General features: G+C 41.0%; 2 protein-coding genes across 8 annotated transcripts in view; one reads left to right on the top strand and one right to left on the bottom strand.

Annotated features, from left to right (window-relative positions):
- WDPCP (WD repeat containing planar cell polarity effector) overlaps window positions 1–2060 on the bottom strand; it is a 156788-nt gene extending 154728 nt beyond the window's left edge. For 5 of the 7 annotated variants that reach the window (XM_054194454.1, XM_054194447.1, XM_054194448.1 and 2 more), the window contains exon 1: window positions 1712–1812. The gene's annotated coding sequence lies outside the window, so the exon portion shown is untranslated. Of the gene's footprint in view, window positions 1–877; window positions 962–1711; window positions 1813–2011 lie in introns of those variants that run through there. The other 2 variants (XM_054194449.1, XM_054194450.1) reach the window with 2 other exon arrangements.
- A 125-nt stretch (window positions 2061–2185) lies between these two features.
- Window positions 2186–14593, top strand: MDH1 (malate dehydrogenase 1). Its single transcript, XM_054194456.1, has 9 exons — window positions 2186–2314; window positions 7667–7765; window positions 8117–8213; window positions 9178–9353; window positions 10704–10826; window positions 10958–11134; window positions 13178–13291; window positions 13501–13590; window positions 13955–14593. Exons 1-9 carry the CDS (start codon window positions 2312–2314, stop codon window positions 14078–14080), a joined length of 1005 nt encoding a protein of 334 aa, XP_054050431.1. The 5' UTR covers window positions 2186–2311; the 3' UTR covers window positions 14081–14593.
- Window positions 14594–18882: the final 4289 nt, after the last annotated feature.

An 18882-nucleotide genomic window follows, 5' to 3' on the forward strand; every position in this document is an offset into this window, starting at 1 on the left:
GAGTAGAAACAAATTTTAAGCCAAGTAAGAAGGAAATAGTAGAACTGCTATGTTTCACTAACTTTAGAAATTACACCACATTCATAAAAGGCCAAACTTTAAGGTATCTTTAGTTAAATCAGCACAAAAGACAGTGCAGACAGTCTTAAAGCAATTTAACTCTCTCTCAGACTAATTATTCTGGGAACGGATTTAAAATAAACTGATATGCATGTCTGACAAACAAAAGTATTTACACGTGGCTTTGCACCATATTCATTACTAATCACTTCTAACACAAGACATGCTGTTTTCTTCAACAACAAATAATTTGAGCAGCACAAGCTTGGAGAAGAAAGGACTGAGAATGAAAACGGAGCCTTACCTACAGAAGAAAGTTTGATTAGCTTAACTGAAATCCACTAAAACAATAAAATCTCCTATGCTGACACACACAAATCAGTTTACAGCATGCTAACACTGATTTAGCTGAAAATTGATAAGGAATCAATTTAAACTGAACTGCTTATGCTGAGTGGAAATTACCTTAAGCGGGTCCACATCAGGTTTTGGGTATATTTAAATCTTAAATAATCTTAAATAGTGTTAATTAAGTCTGTACAATGTCTGGGTGTGAAAACGGTTAGAGTCACTAGGGTAAAGCATTTTAGGACACTCTGGAATAATCTGACTGGAAAACAAGCTCCCTTCTACTTACCAAGCTTCTCTACATTTCACGGCAAGCCAGACCTCAGCTTTGCCTGCAGCTATTCCGCTTTCAAATTCATCCCCAGAAGGGAACTTGGGTACAATCTTAATTCATATTAAAAATGTATGGTTATTAACTGATATAAATCAGTACAGTCTGACATTTAAAATAAACTAAGTATGACTGTACCTTTTCAATTCTGACATTGCAGTTTTCTGTGGTGCAGAAGCCATCAGAGGCTCAGCTAAAGAGGTGTTCAAGCCACAGGAAGCTTTGAGCTGTGGCACGAGCACAATTAGCAACAAGACTCCTAAAATGAGAACACTTTGCATGATAAGCATAAATATTTATGTTTTACACCCACTGCCTTAAAGGAGTAACTTCTTATTTCTGTCTGAGGACTGAAGAAGAAACTGTATAATTGCACACGCTGTTTAAAAAAAAATACAATCAACTATAAGGACTAGAGTAAGATTTAAAACTAATCGTGCACAAAAAAAATTCAGATGAGTGAGACTTCACCGAAGACTTAACTAAATTAAATTTGTCCAATGAGGAACCCCGTCAGGATCTGAGGAAAAAAATAATCAACCGTGCCATCCGAGACTCTATATACTCTTGTATATGTATATGCAAATATAAAAAATATAAAAAATTGGTGGTTTTTGCTGATGTGTTTATGCCAATACCAGCCTCACTTTACGCACAGGAAGAGTTTACCTCAGTCAACAATCCAAAACACAACTAAATGAAGAGTTTTATTTTTGTACACTCGTTTAGGCACGCAGTCTTAACAGCGGAATAGCACAGGTAAGCTCTCAGTAAGTAAAAGGAAACGGCCACGCAGAACCTCAGGGGACTTTGTAAGGCCAAGGCAAGGCTCTGCCCGCCCTCACGGCGCCGGGCCTGAGGAGAACTTTCCCCCCCCCGCTCCCCCTCACTGAGAAGCCCAACAGGCGGACAGCCCGGAAGAGGCCCGGCCCCACCAGCCTGCCCACGGCCGGGCCGCGCACCCCAACCCACCGAGCTCTCCGAGGAGACCGGGAGGGCGAGAGGGTGAGCCCAATCACCGCCGCCGGCACCGGGATCTCCCCCCGCCATTTTCCGTCCGCCCGTCTCCCCCCACCCCCCCCGTCACCTAGCAACCACCGAAGCGCCGCCACCTGCGCACGCGCAGCCGCCACGCACGGCCCCCGCCGCCTGCTCCTTTGCGCATGCGCAAAGGAAAAGGCCCGCGCTGCCGCAGCACCCCCCCTCCGGCCCATCGCATCCCTCATCGCCCACAGCGCATGCGCAAACGCACAGGCGCGCACACACCCCCACCGCTGCCCGGCCGCGCTGCTCTGCGCTTCAATCAATGGGGCCGGTAAAGCGCCGCCACGCCGCCAATGGCGCCCGGAGAGGGGAGGCGCGCGTGCCCCGAGGCACTCTGGGAGTTGTAGTTCCCCGGCCACTCCGCAGGCGTGCGGGGCAGCGGGAGCCGGGACTACAGTTCCCAGGCGGCCGCGCGGGGGCGGGAGAGGCCCCGCCCCTCCGCGGTACCTCAGCGCGGCGCTGTCGCGGCCCCAGTCGCGCCTGTAGAGGTGACCCCCAACGTTCCCGAACTCGCCGCTCCTCTCAGCCATGGTTGGTACCGCTCACCGAGACCTTGGAGGGGTGGCAGCGGGCTCTCCGTTGGGGTGGGGGCGGTGGCGGGCTGCGGCCCCCCTCACCGGGGCGGTTGGGGCGGGGGTCTCACGTCAGGTAGAGGTGGCTGCAAAATGGCGCCGGCTCCCCCCCATCGCCTTCTTCCTCCTACTCTTCCTTGTCCTCACCGGGCGGCCGCAGAGCCCCGGGGCGGTGACTTGAAGGTGCTCTTGACACCCGGTGCTCGCCTCAGCCCTCGCGGGGACCGCGCCGGGGTGACCTTCCAGCCCGGGTACATGGGGATCGGTGTCAGCCCCTGCAGTGCCGGCCTGTCGGGAACCAACCGCCCCGGCCTGGTCGTGGCCCTTCAGCCGTTTAATCGCGGCTTTTCCTAATGCTGGCGCCTGGCAGATCCCGGTGTTTGGCGACATTGCCTTAGAGAAGATGGGAATTACCTGCCTCTTCATTTCATTAGAGGTTTTGGGTGCAATTCTGTGTTAGCTCAAGGAGAGATGCCTGTAAAATGTTTTTCTCTCTTGTTTCATCCGTGCTTGCTGTCAAGAAATCCAGCTGTTTGTGTCTCTTCTCCAAATTGTCAAGGAGTCCTTCTAGTTCTGTCCTGAAGTTGTGCAGGTGAACTGGAATACTTTGCTTTTCTGTCGTACATATATAATTATATGCATACACACAAAGTTGCAGAGAGACCTCGCTGTCCTTTATAGTCATGAAAAATCTCCTCGTTTTTCTAAATTTTATACTCTGTTATCCAAACCTTTTCTTTTAGTAGTTTGTTATTTCCAAGATGCTTGCATGCTCTTAAATGTGGCTTATTATTTCAGCTGTAAGCTAAAAAAATACTGAAATCTGTAAACCTTGTCTATCCTAATTCTCCACTCTTATTTCTATTCAAAATATGGCTTCTCGGGAGCGACTACAAGACAGCAAATTTTAGTTCGTACCTGAGAGCTTTCAAAACATTGTCTGCCATGAATTTGCTGTTTCTCCAGGAGAGCTGTTGCTTAAAACCTACGTTGATGCCCAAACCTTTTAGAATGTCACTGTTTTTTATTTTACTTTCACTATTCTAATTATGCATTTGGTATTGGGGAGAGGTTTTAAACTTCTGAAACAAAATCACATGTCTATTGATGCAACTGCTATTAGCTAAATGAAATGGAAAACGTTTTTAAGGGCACCTGTTTCAAGGTCATTTCTGAAGGAAGGAATTCCTTTGGAATCCAGTCTATGAACCACAGTGCTGCTGGGGTTGCTAAAGTGCACCACTGTCTTGCTGATACTTTCTACCACTTTTCCAAATAAATTTATTGTCACTGCAACCCTGCTATAAAGAGGGAAGAGCAAAGGGAAAGTTTTTTTAGGAGACAGATTTTAATTTAATGCTTAAAGCATTCTTGTCAAGCAAGGCGGATAGCTTACTTGGCTTTAATATTCAGAAGTAATGTTAGGTTGGCTGATATTTTACAAAAAGCTAAGTTTATCAGCAATAATGTTTATAGAGGTCTTTTATAACTGTAATTTGCAATGCAAAGTCCATCACTTGTGTAGACAGGACATAGATTTTTCTCGTTCCTACGCTTGATAGATTGTGGATTATTTCATGTTACACTTCTGTTTACCTTTGTAATCTGCAGAATCAATTTTGCACTGTAGTGCTATTTTCATGTATGGCACTAATATTTTAGGTCTGCTATTAGCAGTAATCACAGAGATGATTTAGGCACTGGGTTCTCAAGCCAGAATGTGTTTGGGGGGGAAGGCATTCGTTAAGCCCGCAGTTTAAATATCCACTTGATATTGGAAGCTCTACTTCTATGTGTGATAATTTAGGAGGTGGAGAAATTCTACATGTTTGCTGAATTGGAGGGAGAAGGGTATTTGGGGTGCAATGTTCACTTTTTCTTTTCTTCCTTTTTATCATTACCTTTACTACTTTTTCAGTTCCCTAAAACTTTTTAGCTATTCATCGGCTGTATGTGAAATGGGGAAGGCTTTGAAACTAAATAGTTCAGTTAGATGTTATTCTGTTTGTCTTCTAGTTCTCTATACCTGAGGGTGAGTAAAGGTCACTTCTGTAGTTACCACAGCATGAAAGTATTCTTATTGAAGCCCAGTGCAGGATCCAAGTCGTGGATTAAAGTGCCTGAGCATGAATGTGTGGAGCCTACAACTTCATTGGGGAGCTACTAATTTCTCTAAATATCCAATGCACAAAATTAGCCTCAGATGCACAATGATACTGATTTTTATATGCGATGTATGTTTTCCAGGGAGAGTTAACTCTATTTTGATAGAAGCACAACATTTTTGGCCTGCGAATCTAGCCCCTGGAATCAAGAGATTACATGAAAATTTCTTTGATATTCATTGCTCACAATTGGTGCAGGGGCAAAGGGGGTTCAGGGAAAGCTTCTATGTGAATCCAATGTACTGAGGGTTTGGAGAGAAGAAAACAAGTCGGCAGTACTCCTCGGTTTATTTTAGTTTATTCCTCCCTTCTGCAGCCCAAAATGGGGGGATAACAGGAAGAATTGTGGTAAGCAAACATAAATTTTTGAGAGGGTGGTGCTGAGTCATGACTGAAGGGTTTTTTTTAGCAAGGATAAATATTAAGTCTGTCTTAGTAAAAAAAGAACAAAACCAAACAAAAACAATAAAAAACCCAACAAACAAAAAACCCCCAAACAAACCCCAAAAAAACACTACAACATAGCCCTTCCTCTTGCCTTTTTATCTTTTACTCCTTCCCTCTCCTGTTGTTATGCTAAATACTCACCATAATGCTAGTGGGTAGACTGACACTTCTTATGTTTAAATCAGATTACCATATAAAGTGCATAGAGTGGAAAAAAATTCTCATTAACTTTCCCCTTTTTGTAACACTACTTTAGATTGGCTTGCGTGTTGCAAAAGCGAAAGAGATGAACTTCTTAAAATCTTTGTTCTATTCACTGGAAATTCAGAAATCAATTCACAGTTGATTTCAGATACCATGTAATTCAAAGAAAATGTGTTCTGCTGTTATCTGTGCAAGCTCTGGAGTAGCATGCTTAGCACGGGATTACTTTTTATATGCTGCTGATATGGGATTTTGCCAGGCCAAGGTTTTGCAGCACAGTAATTTTCCAGTACTTATTTTCCTAACTAATATGATTAGCTGCCTTAAAATTGAGTGTTCATTGTTCCCTTTACATAAATAAAATGTAGATTCTCCTTAAAAGCATGCTGAAAAGTTGGCTATAAAATCTGATATGCATCTTAATCTGTGCTGCCCATCATCCAGACATTATAGTGCATTTGGATGGTATAACTTCCCGACTCAAGAATAGCGTACCAAAACTAGTTTTGAGATTTAAAGCAGCAATAATCAATTGTCCGCTGTCCTTCCCCCTGACTATAGAGCTCTGATGAGGTTTGAGGGATGAGACTTGCAGTAGGATGTGTTCAAAAGAAAATAATGCCGTTCAACACCATAGCTGGTAGTCATTTAACCAAATATTTAAAGAATCATTCCCATAATGAAGGCAAAATCATGTTGAGGTCTAAATCTGCAAGTTCAGCAATTTAACTTCATCACTTAACGCTCTCATTTTATGTAGTGCATGATAAAATGGGGTAGGTGGCCTCATTTTTGTAGCTATCTAATCTTAGATTGAGGCAGCTGTGCTTGGCTGGTCACCTCTGCAGAGGGAATACAGTCAAATCCCAAAATGGTTTTCCTATAAATATCAATGACAGGAATGTTGGTTGGAAAGGATCTCTAGAGGTCATCCAGTCTGACCACTTTCTTGCTCTGAGTCTGGAGGTTGTCCAGTCCAGCCTGATAGCAAGGCTTTTGCCACTGCTAAATCAGGTCATACATGGTTTTTCATCTGGATCTTGAAAACCACCAAGGATGAAGGTTGTATAGACACTCTGGGTACCCTGTTCCGGTGCAGCAGTACTACCCTAATCAAGAATTTTTTTCTTAATTTGTAGCCATTGCCCCATGTTCTGCCATCTGCCACTACTGAGAGGTGTTTGACAGGGTTATTTTTATAACCTTCCTCGAAGTAGTAGTAGGCTGCTGTTAGATCACTCCTTGTCCATTACCTTTCCAGTCTATGCCCAGCTCCCTCAGCCTCATCTTATAGGACATGAACTCTGGGCCCCAGCCATCTGAATAATGTTTGCCTGGACTCTGTTTAGTTTTTCAAAATCCCGTTAAAACTCAGGTCCCAAAACTGGACTCAGTATTCTAGCTGCAACCACCAGTGCTAAGCAAAAGGCCTGCCTTTGCTCTGCAGGCTTCACTTTTCATAATGTAGCCCAGTATACAATTAAATCACTTCAGACATAATTGAATATGGAAGATCTTTTGTCCATAATTCAAGTGATAATCTTTTAATTATTTGAAAAACTGGGCATGGGTTTCCAGCAGGCTGGTCAGAGTCTGCTTGTTCATGTGCTAGCACAATCTGTGTCAGCCCTACTGCCTCTAGGGAAAAAGGAGATGTAAAATCCATGCTTAGAAAATAATGGGTTATGAATGTCTTTTGGCATGTTTCCCCTTATCAATATTAAATAACCTCTGAAGTTCCCCAAGTCCTTGTTCTGCTTAACAAAATGGACCTATAGGGTAAGGTATTCCCCCCCTCCTGCCCCTGCAATTTGCGATATAACAACATGTTGTCAGTCTTCTCCCAGTCTTTTGGAGTTTTGGGTCAGTTTGACAATGGACAGTTGTATTATGGATGTTAGTGTCTATATTTGTCCATAATACAGCTTCTGTCTGTGGATTTGTTAAATTGCTGCATAACAGTTTAGTGAGGCAGTCGTTTTAAGTCCACTGGATTCCTTGGTTTCTGGCATTCAAATAAGTCTTTGGTCGCAAGTAAGTGTTCAAAATGTTTAATGGAAACAGCCTTCAAAATTGAAAGAATCTGAAAACTAGTGAAGTGCGTCAGCTCATAAAAGTATGAATGGGTAATCTAATGAGTGGGTACATTTTGTAATGCCTTATGCTTAAAAGGCAGCATTGTTAAAAGGAATACAAAGTTTTTCAAACAGATTATCATTCCTGGTATTTTGGAAACTTTTCCAGCAGCAATTCTTCGGGATACTTTTGCAAGTGTGGTCTGTTTCTGTAAAAGCAAGTAGAGAAATTTCTGGTGGTTCTAGCAGAAGAGATGTATGATCCCAGGAGCTGGCCCTGATCCACATTTAGGCATATGTTTTGATCCAGGTTAAATAGTCATAACCTCACTTCTGTAGTAACTGTTAATTTTTACCACTCTCAGATGGTGTGAGCCTGCACTGTGTAGCTGTGGGTAAGTCTCCGTAACTTTCTTGCAGGGTGAACCTATCAGAGTCCTGGTGACTGGAGCCGCTGGGCAGATTGCTTACTCGCTGCTCTACAGCATTGCCAAAGGAGATGTCTTTGGCAAAGATCAGGTAACTCCTACGCTGAATTATCACTTGTCTCTGCTGCGCAGTAATGAATAAGCTAATGTCAGAACTGCAGTCCCTGAGACTTGTTTTCTTGTGGACATCTTGTGGACTTGTGGACAGTTTACCAATGTGCAAGTAATTTATTCTTTAAGTGGTGAAAATGGAGTCGTACTCTGTTACACAAGCTTTCGATTGTTGGTTGTGCTCAAGTGTTTCAGTTTTCTGTAAACGGATTTTAAGTCTTGCACAAGATAGCAGTTTCTATCAGATAACAAGACAAATTAATTTTCAAAACAGATTACGCCTGACTTGCACTGAACCATTTCTTTCTTTGAACCATTTCTTTCTTTATAGCCTCTTATTCTTGTGCTGCTGGATATCACCCCCGTGATGACGGTATTGGACGGTATAGTGATGGAGCTGCAGGACTGTGCTCTACCGCTGCTGAGAGGTGGCCAAAAGAAATCTTTCTTATACCAACAAGATGTTCTAGTGCAACTATTGCATTTATAAGTTCCTGTAGCTGTCAGGAAGTTAAGCAGAAGAAAATATTAGATAATCCTTTCTTGGTTTTATGTTTTATGGAAGGTTAATTAAACTTAGGCTGTAAGCTAGGAAGAATGCCATTAAATGAGTTTTGTGTAAAGAATTGACTAGACAGATACCTGGGTTTTGGTTTATATCGTCTAATTCTGGGTTGTCAGCATGTACAACAAATTATCAGGTACTTATGCATTGTATTCTGGCCTGGTGGTAAAATAACATTGAATCTTTTGGTATGCCTAGATGCCTTTACTGAATAAAAACAATTCTGGTCTTTAGAAATATCTTCTCCATACAGACGCAAACTGAAAAATCGCTCATCAAGTCTTGTAAACAAGTTAAGCTCTGATAGTCTAAACAAGCAGGAGAAAGGGAGTAAGTAGATGCTACTGTAATTATTACAGTACTTAAAAAAAAAAAAGAAAAAAAAAAGGCATGTAGCTACCAGCTCTTGTACCTGTACAAATCAAGCCTTCTAAACCTTGTTCAGTTTGAATTTTTGAAGGGAGAGCTTCATTTGTGTTGGTACTTGCCACTAAAAATTTTTAGTAAAAGTGAAGAACAGCATATGTAAATATGTATAGATATTTAGAGACTTGAAAGTTATCTTTTTACATAGATTTCTCTTGTGTTTTCAGACTTTATATCTAAACCTTTAGATAAATATTTGCGTGTATAAACCGTTTACTGGCAAGTGTTTAATCTGTGGAGTTAGGGCCAACTGACTATACTTGCATTTTTAGAAGGGGAAAGTGGTGTTGTCAGATCAGATTATATACTATTTATGAACCAAAGAATATTCCCATTAACACTTTGACATGAGTATTTATCTTACTTAAAATTTATTTCCCTCCCCCTTTTCCTTTTTTTAGAGGTCATTCCAACAGACAAGGAGGAAGTTGCATTCAAAGACCTTGACATAGCAATTCTGGTTGGCTCCATGCCAAGGAAAGAGGGCATGGAGAGGAAGGATTTACTCCAAGCAAATGCGAAAATTTTCAAGTCTCAGGGTGCGGCCTTGGACAAGTATGCCAAAAAGACTGTCAAGGTGAATATAGAAACTGAGTTTAAAAAGTTAACTCTCTGACTTATGTAGAGATTTAAATGCACTGTAGAATGGTATTACACAAGCAATAAGTGTAGGCATTGCTTTCCTTAAGCCCTGGAAAATGTGCCACAGTCGAGGTTACATGAGATATAGTATGTTAAATGGGTAGATGATTTAGTCCTGAACTTGTTTGGTGAAAAAGGTAAATGTTACATTGTATTGCTGTATTTCACACATAGTCTGAACTGGTTACCAATTTAAAAAAAAAAAAAAAAAAAGGCAGTCTTCTGCTTGTTATCTCTCTTCTCTGGGGGAACTAAATTATCTACATGCAGCTGCCTGCTTCATATCCATCTGTGGCTTCAACATAATGACCCTTAACTTCAGTATTAATATGGAATTACAGTTGCACAAAAAATTGGCTTTATTTAGGTTGTTTGCATCTTGGTCTTTGGAGCATTGGAAGCTTTTAATTGTTCTCTCTCAGATTCCTTGAGCACGGTTAATGGGATCATGTGGCTGCTCTCCTACTGCTCTTAATCTCAGACCCAGACTCCGACTGTGCTTTGTAACTGACTTTTTAATGTCTACTTCCTCTGCTGATGAACTTCCTACTGCTTCTAAAGACTTGTTTGCTTCTTTATACAGTTGGAATAAAAACTATCAATATAACTATTGCAGAGTAATGGAAAATTCACTGAACTCACTTTCAAAAGGGGAAATACAAAGGGAGGTTTGCAGATTAGCTTGTGTGATTCAGAGTATATGGAGCTTGACGTTAATCATTTGAGGCACATTAGTAGATGAAGAATGAATAAAAATCAGTTTTCCATAGTAATAAATTGATCTAAGTTCAGGCAATGTTTTACTTCTGGCTGCCTATGAACATTGAGATAAGTGACTGTACTGGCTTTCTTAATTATAAAGCAATTATATAAAGCTGTGGCAGCCAGTCTAGGAACAGTTTAAAATGTGATGGTAAATTCACTGTGGGCTGAGTAGTGTGTATGTATTGTGTTTTCCCTGAATCTAGTAGTGTGGGCTTTGAAGCTAGGCTGTGGGTCAGTGTGCAGATCTCACTAGAAGTCTTGTTCTCTTTCACATTTTCATGTCAAATTATAAAGAAGATACCTAGCTAGAAAATATTTTTATGTGCGGTTATAAAAGACCTGGTGACTGTAAACAGCAGACATATAAAAAAATCTTGTTGAAGACAACTAAGAGATGTAGAAAACTTAACTTTTTGATATTTTCTTTGAAAGCAAAGCCATGTATTTCACTTGAGGGACCTGTTTTGCAGAAATAGCGTCTTCATCTTTCCACATTCCCCTTCCCCTCTTTCATTTTTAGGTTGTGGTAGTTGGGAATCCAGCAAATACTAACTGCCTGATTGCATCAAAGTCAGCCCCATCAATACCAAAGGAAAATTTCAGCTGCTTAACTCGTTTGGATCACAACAGAGCTAAATCTCAGGTAAAAAGAGCCTGTTCACAGTAGAATGCTTTCTGTTGTCTCTGCTAAATACAAACAAAGCAATGCTTTCGAAGAAGCCTGTGCATTGAGAAGCTGAAGATAATACAATGGACATCTTTAATTTCCATTAGATCGCTCTGAAACTTGGCGTGTCTGCTAATGATGTGAAGAATGTCATCATCTGGGGCAACCACTCCTCCACTCAATATCCAGATGTTACCCATGCGAAGGTAAATGTGAAAGGAAAGGAAGTTGGAGTTTATGAAGCTATAAAAGATGACAGCTGGCTGAAGGGAGACTTTATCCTGGTAAGATCTAGTTTGTTGTTTTGTTTTGTTTTTAAATGGTCATTCTGTGCTTCTGCTTTCTCCTAACCTCATTTGAAATTGTAAACTATGTAAATGACTGGCTGAATGAAGCAGCTCTTCCTATCTAACTAGAATAAGTTACCTTATTGATTTATTAGTCAGAGGGGTGGAGCACCTCTCTCACAGAACGCAGGCTGAGAGAGTTTGGGCTGTTCAGCCTGGAGAAGAGAAAGCTCAGCGGAAACTTTGTAGCCCCTTCCAGTCCCTAAAGGGGCTACAGGAAAGATGGGGAGGGACTCTTGATCAGAGAGTGGAGTAATAGTATGAGGGGTAACAGTTTTAAACTGAAAGAGGGGAGATTTAGATTAGGTATTGAGAAGAAATTGTTCACTGTGAGGGTGGTGAGACACTGGCCCAGGTTGCCCAGAGAAGCTGTGGCTGCCCCATTGCTGGAGGTGTTCAAGGCCAGGCTGGATGGGGCTTTGACCAACCTGGTCTGGTGGGAGGTGTCCCTGCACATGGCGGAGGGGTTGGAACTAGATGACTTTTAAGGTCCCTTCTAACCCAAACCGTTCTATGATTCTGTGGTCTTCAGATAGCTTGTCTCTGTCAGTTACTTGCTTTTGAAAAATTTAAGGCATTATGAAACTTAGATAAATACTACTAGAAAAAGCCATTTTGAGTGCTAATAATTCAACAAAAATAACTTTGATCATAGTTTAGGTGCAGCTCATCTGGCACACAAGCACCATTCACTATGATGACTTTTTGGGGCATTGTTGTAGGTGAATCAGGATGATCTTCTGTTTGCTTCTCCACATCCACCAAAAAAAACCCTGCAGCCCTCCCCCTGCACGTGCACGTGTATGTGCGCACACACACACTTTCCAAATCTAAATCTGTGGCCTTGTCAGCAGCATTTCTGAAAAATCTAGAAAACACCTGCAAATGTTTTAATGTAGCGTAGTAACAAATAACGTAGGGTCGTAAAACAAAATAATGGTATGAATTGATCAAGAGCTTAGGCTAACTAAATGCAATATAAAGTGAAACAGGGTTACTGAAGGCCCTGATGAATGAGACTCCGAGAAGCTGTACTTTGCTTGGTATTTCAATGCTACTGGCATGCTGATAGCCAGGTACCATATCTTAGCCAAGGCACCTTCATTTTGGGACTGAGGTGTGTTTTGTCATACAACCATACTCTGTCCTATCTTGGTTTTGGATAGAGCTTATTCCAGTTCATGCTTGCTGCTACAGAATAAATGACTGACTATGCTGGCAACCGAAGTTCATGAGCCAAAGTCTGTCCTTGCCCTTGATCCTACTCTATCTTACATGGCCAAGGCAGGAGATCGGTTTGGCCTTCTAGGTATGTTGTAATGCTGGTCTATGCTAGAATGCTTTGCCTAAGATAAAAGAGATTTGATAATTCTTGCTTTCTAGGCTGGAGTCTGGTTGGCATAGAGCCTTACCAAAACTTATTAAAAGAAAAAAGAAAAACCAACATTTAAGAAGCTATTCTAATTCTAAGAAGCGCAATTCTTAAGTATGAAGTTTCTAAATGTAAACTTGAGTATAAGGTGTTAGGTTCAACTATCTTCAGGAATTAAATGAATTTTATGCATTAAATATTGTAAGGATTGAGACCAGCAAATAGTTCATGTTGGTATTCAGCAAAAAACCTTAATTCCCCATGTTGCACTGAGTAATCTTACTGTTGACATACATGAAGTCCCTTGGTGGTAAAAGCTTGAAACACCTGGTTGGTATGAAAGAAGTTAGAGGGCTGCTAGTTGTAAAGTGGGTACAAAGAAATGAGCCAATCTCTGAAATATTCCATTATGTTCTTGTCTTGGCAGAACTGTTCTAGGTTGTATTTCTGAATTGTATGGCCTGTTCATTTAGTGATAGAACTGTGTCTTGACTGATGAAATGAAATAATGTTTGTAAGGAGAGTTTTCCTCATGGCATTTATTAACAATGTTTAGACCGAGCCATGGTTGTGATGCTTTACAGTTACGGGTTTTTTCTTAATTGCAGACTGTTCAGCAACGTGGAGCAGCTGTTATTAAAGCTAGGAAGCTGTCCAGTGCAATGTCAGCTGCCAAAGCTATCTGTGATCATGTGAGGGACATCTGGTTTGGCACTCCAGCGGTAAGATGTTGCTCTTGAGTAAGTGCTTATTTGCCTAATGCTTTGATTACATGCCAGTGTCTTTGACCTCAAGAGTGTGTGTGTGTGTGTAAGAATCTGTCTTTTTCTGGAATAAAGTGTGTCACAGGAGATGCAATATATTGGAAGTGAAAATTTTGCTTGCTTCTAGCAGTGAAAAATGCATTTATCCCTTACTTTTCTGTTTTCAGGGGGAATTTGTTTCTATGGGAGTCATTTCTGATGGCAATTCTTACGGTGTTCCTGAAGATTTGCTATATTCATTCCCTGTTGTGATCAAGGTAACTAGGCTGTATTTAAATCCAAGTGTCTTCTGCAAGTCCTAGCTAAACTGTCACATGAGCTTGTTAACAGCAGCAGTTTTGGTACGGGACTGCTGTTGCTGTGGGGATTTTAGCAGTTGTTCAGAGGGGACTGGTACTAACCATTTTGCAGTAGTTGTCAAATAAGTACTGATAGATGAGTAGAATCTGGCATGACTAGCTGGTGTTGGTTGTTCTCTTGATCTGAAAACAAAATTAATTTCTGCCTGATGTGTTTTTTAAGGCAGTAAACCCTGTTTCTTAAGCTGTAAAGTTTCCTTTGCAGACCGAATGAAGCTTGTTCTGACATGGAGGGGCTTTTTATTTGTTTGTTTTCAAACAGGACAAGACCTGGAAGTTTGTTGAGGGCCTTCCTATTAATGATTTTTCTCGTGAGAAGATGAATCTGACTGCTAAGGAGTTAATTGAAGAGAAGGAGACTGCTGTGCAATTCCTCTCCAGTGCATGACTAGGTGATGAGGAAATACAAAGTCATTTAAGAGTGGAAGAATCTAAAAGTCGTCTCTAAGTCTGCTACCAAACACTATTACTGTATTCAAGTCAACAGTCTGTGGCAATCGTGCATTTTGAAGTTCATATGCTTACTGGTACTGTTGTGCCTATTGAGTTATTAGCAAAAAGATTATTAAAGAAGCAAAACGAGTTTGTTGATCAAATTTTGTCTGTTTGATACTAGTTGCTTTCTGCGGATGATGCAGACTAATTGTTTGCCTCTGCCTTGGCTACTAACGCACAGTCTGAGTTTTGATTTAGAATTTGGCACTATTGGAACATGTCCTAGTCCGTGATCACTTCAGCATCCTATGGCTCAACTGAAAATGAAATTAGAATGCCAATAGTTCTTGAACCAGTAGTTCAGTGACTAAAGTCTATCATTGGACAGACACCCAAGTATATACTGTTCACTCTGGTTATGCTTATAATGTTTGTCAATAGAAATATTAAAAGATGCTTAATCACATAGTGGCTAAGAGTAGTTTTTTGCACTTTATTTGCATGTTTTAATTGTGTAACTAGCAGAATTTGGTAGTACAACATAAAAAAAAGAAAACCCTGAAGACCTATTTTAAAAAAAACTGAGGGGGAAACTAATTTTAAGAAAGCTTATTGATGACTAGCGCTTCCATTTTGTCTTCCCAGGCAAAATTGCTTTATGTCAACATCAGACACAAAAGCCTAAAGGCAGATTTGTACTCCAGCACTATGATTCACAAGCTGTGTCGGTACCATAGCTCAGTACTAATTCGATTGTGGCTTCAAGGCATTTTGTCCTAGGAGACAAGGACTCACTGAGTTCATCTACTTGCTTGAGAATTTTCCTAGTGCAGCCCACAAACAGTTCAACTTCAGGAAGCTATTTCAAAAATAAGGTACTGTAATTATTCCTTTGCGAGCACACAGGTGGATGTTGCTGTAACTCTTCTACAAGATTCCTTCTTTATCTGCTCCTGCTGTAGGAACCCACCTTATGTAGACTTAAGGGATTTAGGCTAGGTTTGTTCTTCTGGGAATTTCTTAGATGTGCTACCTGTTCTGTTCATTTTCTAAGCACCTTATATACTTCCCACCCTGTTTGCAGAGTGCAAGCTCTCATGATATCGCATTTTTCTCATACACACTGTCAATCCTAAATTGTTGTCTGTCCAGTTCCAATATATGCGTTTCTTCCTTGTACTAAAGGAGATCTTGGGTCTGTCATATCTGGAGTCATCTCATTTCCGTTTGTTTGTTGTCATTAAATGAGGATTCAAAAAGTAGAACTGTTTTGACAAAAAAAAAAGCTGAAACTTAATTCTAAGCAAATTGAATGTTTTTGGTTTTGTTTTTTTTAGGATTTATCAACTAGATAAATTATAAAATAAATCATCAAACATCAATAAGCTTATCCTTTAAATTTAAGTTGGCTGTCATGACATTACTGTAGCTGTTAAGTACAATGACAGTAATGCAGCAAATGTCTGTTGCAGCACAGGCCAGCTGGAGAGAGGGCTGAGTAAGCAAATGCCTTGAATGTTTATGAAGCAGCTGTTGCAAGAACTGATGTGTTCTTCCAGTCTTGGGGACAGTCAAGAGCTATATACATTATGTTTTTTCACCGCTTTTCTCAGTTCTCTAAACCTGTTTGAGTTTAGCCGTGGAGAAATGATACGAAGAAAATTTCATACGTCTGTCTTTTCACAACAGTTTGGGAACTTCTACAGAAATTAGGGAGGCAAGGAAAGCTGCCAAAATGATGACGGCTTTCTGGTGTTCCCTGCAAAGTCGGTAAAAACCTCAACACAAGCCTGCGGCCTGAGGGAATTCATGCCAGTAATTGCCATGTTGCAGCTTATTTTAAGACAGTGTGTTTTACAGTGAATGTTACAGGAGACAGCTACAGTGCACACTTACTCAGTTTAAAAAGGCTACAGGCTAAGTAAAGGAAAGTACACATCTGTGCCTGAAAACCATAAATAAGATACCATAAATCCTGCTGGAGTGCATATCTGCAGAAACATCACAGTGTAGGGAAAAAGCTTTAAAAAGAAAAAAAAATCTGGAAGATCTGGCTCTTCAGGGTTTTTTGATGTTTGTTTTAAAGTAGCTTTCTCCGGGAGAAAACTCGCTTCTTGTAAAGTGATGCTTATAACACTTGGTGTATCAGAACAGTTGCATAATTAACTGCAGTACTTAATAGACTATCTCATGGGATATTTAACTCCTCAAATTAACACTTGAGTCTGTGCTTGATTCCTCTCATGTTACGAGTTTTGAGCACTGTTTGTATTTCCTCCAGACTTCTGTGCAGCAGTTCAACAGGAAATCTCTCGTCTGCTCATTGACAGCATACTTAACTAGCCCACTACTTACAAACTCTCAAACTAGCAAGTGGTGGATATTCTTTGTATTCGTGTTTCTCAACTGGTTTGTCCCCTTACATTTCTTGGAGACTCCCTCCGGTTAGCTGTCTTTTGCTGTGGCTTTTGCTACTTTGTACTGTCGGTGCTGTTTTTACAGGGCGCTTTGCTCTTCTCTTAGTCGATGGCATATGAAAATGTGCACATGGAAGCAGAAAGAGTAGCCATCCTCATTTCCTTCTGCCTTTGGGACTGTTCTAGTTTTCTAGCACAAGAGGAAACTTGCACATTGCTACTCCAAGCTGATGGTATCAAGTACTTTGCTCTTCATTGAAATGTTTCTGTTCTGTCATTAGCATTCAGGGACTGGAGGACATGGTGTACTAGATGAGGCTGAGCGCACTGGGTTTCTTCATCCTGGAGAAGGAAATGCTCAGAGGAGATCTTCTTGTCAATGACTACCTCATGGGAGGGTGTGGAGAAAGCAGAGCCAGGCTCAGTGGCACATAGTGGAAGGTCAAGAGGCAATTGGAACACCAGAAACTGATTTCTCAGATCTGAGGGTGATCAAATACTGAAGCAACCAGAGAGGTGGTGGAAGCCTCATCCTTGGGCCTGGCCTTGAGCAACCAGATGTAGGTCAGCCTTGTGTTGAGCAGACATTTGCACTGAAGGACTTCTGACCTGTGTGACTGAAAGCCACTGAATAGGTTCACACCAACCGCATCTTTTAAACAACTCTAAATACACAACTAACAAAAAGTATTCTTCAGTTAGTGGTGAGCGTGTTTTCAGTACATACTTTCTGTGCAGGAATGAATTTCGCATACTTTTTACTCGCTGGTTACTTCCACAAGAGAACGAAAGTTAGGACTTCAAAATGAGTACAGAATGCATTCTGTGGGAAACGAATCCCGGGGGGAAATTTAGATGTGAATTCTAAGATGTGCTTCTGGACAGTTTCTAGATGGAGCAGCTGTGAGAACATGAGGGCTCCTGGCTGGGTGTATGTGTCGGCAGAAAGATGCCCAGGGGAGATTCGGGGAAACTGTTGAGCGTGACTGGTGTGCTTCGTCACGGAGCACCTGGAAAACACAGATCCCAGATCCTCCCTTTGTGCTAATGAAAGCTGTACAAGGCAGGCTGCTAATCTGATCTCTCTGCTTTCTTGACAGCTTTCCATTCCCAGTCGGAATTCTTAGGAAGGAGAGAAGAAATAAAGCTTTTCCCCAAAATGAACAAAAAATTGATTTCAAGTTTGTCTCGGCTTGTCGTTCTCCTACTGCAGCTATTCCTGCTATTTTTTACAGTGATTGCAGGTGAAGCTGGAAACTAGCTCTTATAAATGAATGTAAATCAACACAGAGCTTCGCATCTTGGGCGTATTTATAAGGCATCACACCAAATCAGTAGGATTTTAATCTCACTTTGCACAAGCGAAGGCAGGAGAACTTCTCTGGCAGAGTGCTTTCAAAGCACAATATTTACAAAATAGAGGAAAATTGTCATAGAAGAGTTCATTAGAATTATTTTTTTCTTTTTTTATCCCCTGTCCTGTGGTTTGGGGATTTTTTTTACATTTATAGACACATTTTGAATTCCAAATAGCAAATGCTAGAGGATAACTACAGCTCAGTTGTAATGAAAGAAGAACTTGCATAAATATAACTCTTTGCAACTGAAAACACAGATATTTTGTGTTCTAATACCAAGGTGTTTTTTTTAAAAAAACATTCTAACAACTTTTTAAGTGGCAGCTTTGCAGAGGAGCGTGACAAATGCTATTGTGTCAGAACAGAGGCTGAGCAGTCAACTGCTTAAAATAAAGTACTGTAACTGTAGGTAAATAGAGGAATTAATAGATAGAGATGCAGTCTTCAGCTTAGCCAGGAATAAGCTCAGCGTTGTGGTTTTACAGAATTTTTAATCGTGCATATGAATTTATTACTAAAAATTTAATTGCACAGATGCTTTCTTTTTTCCAGTCTGCTAACCGCAATCATCAAGGGCATTCATAGCTAAATGTTACAAAGGGTTTGCACAGACACCTTTGCCTACTGTCTCAAAAAAATATAGCCATCGTACGCTTGGGAGTGATTTGTTGCTTAAATGCATTAAAAGCTCAACTCAGAGAATCACAGAATGGGCTAGGTTGGAAGGGACCTTTGAGATCATCGAGTCCAACCGTTAAACTAACGCTGCCAAAACCACCACTAACCCCTGTCCCTCAGCACCACGTCTATATTTGGGGCTCCGAGTGTTGACTCCTAATGAAATGCTCCACATGAACAAATCTGTGGCCACTCAAGACTTCTCAGTCGTGTTGACTTCACACCGTAATGACTCTGTTTCTCTCCGTGGCCAAAACCCCTGAATTCAGGCTATCCATCGTGCTCCTGCAGTACTTCTTCAC

This window comes from Rissa tridactyla, chromosome 3 (genome assembly GCF_028500815.1).
Source record: "Rissa tridactyla isolate bRisTri1 chromosome 3, bRisTri1.patW.cur.20221130, whole genome shotgun sequence".
Taxonomy (NCBI): Eukaryota; Metazoa; Chordata; class Aves; order Charadriiformes; family Laridae; genus Rissa; species Rissa tridactyla.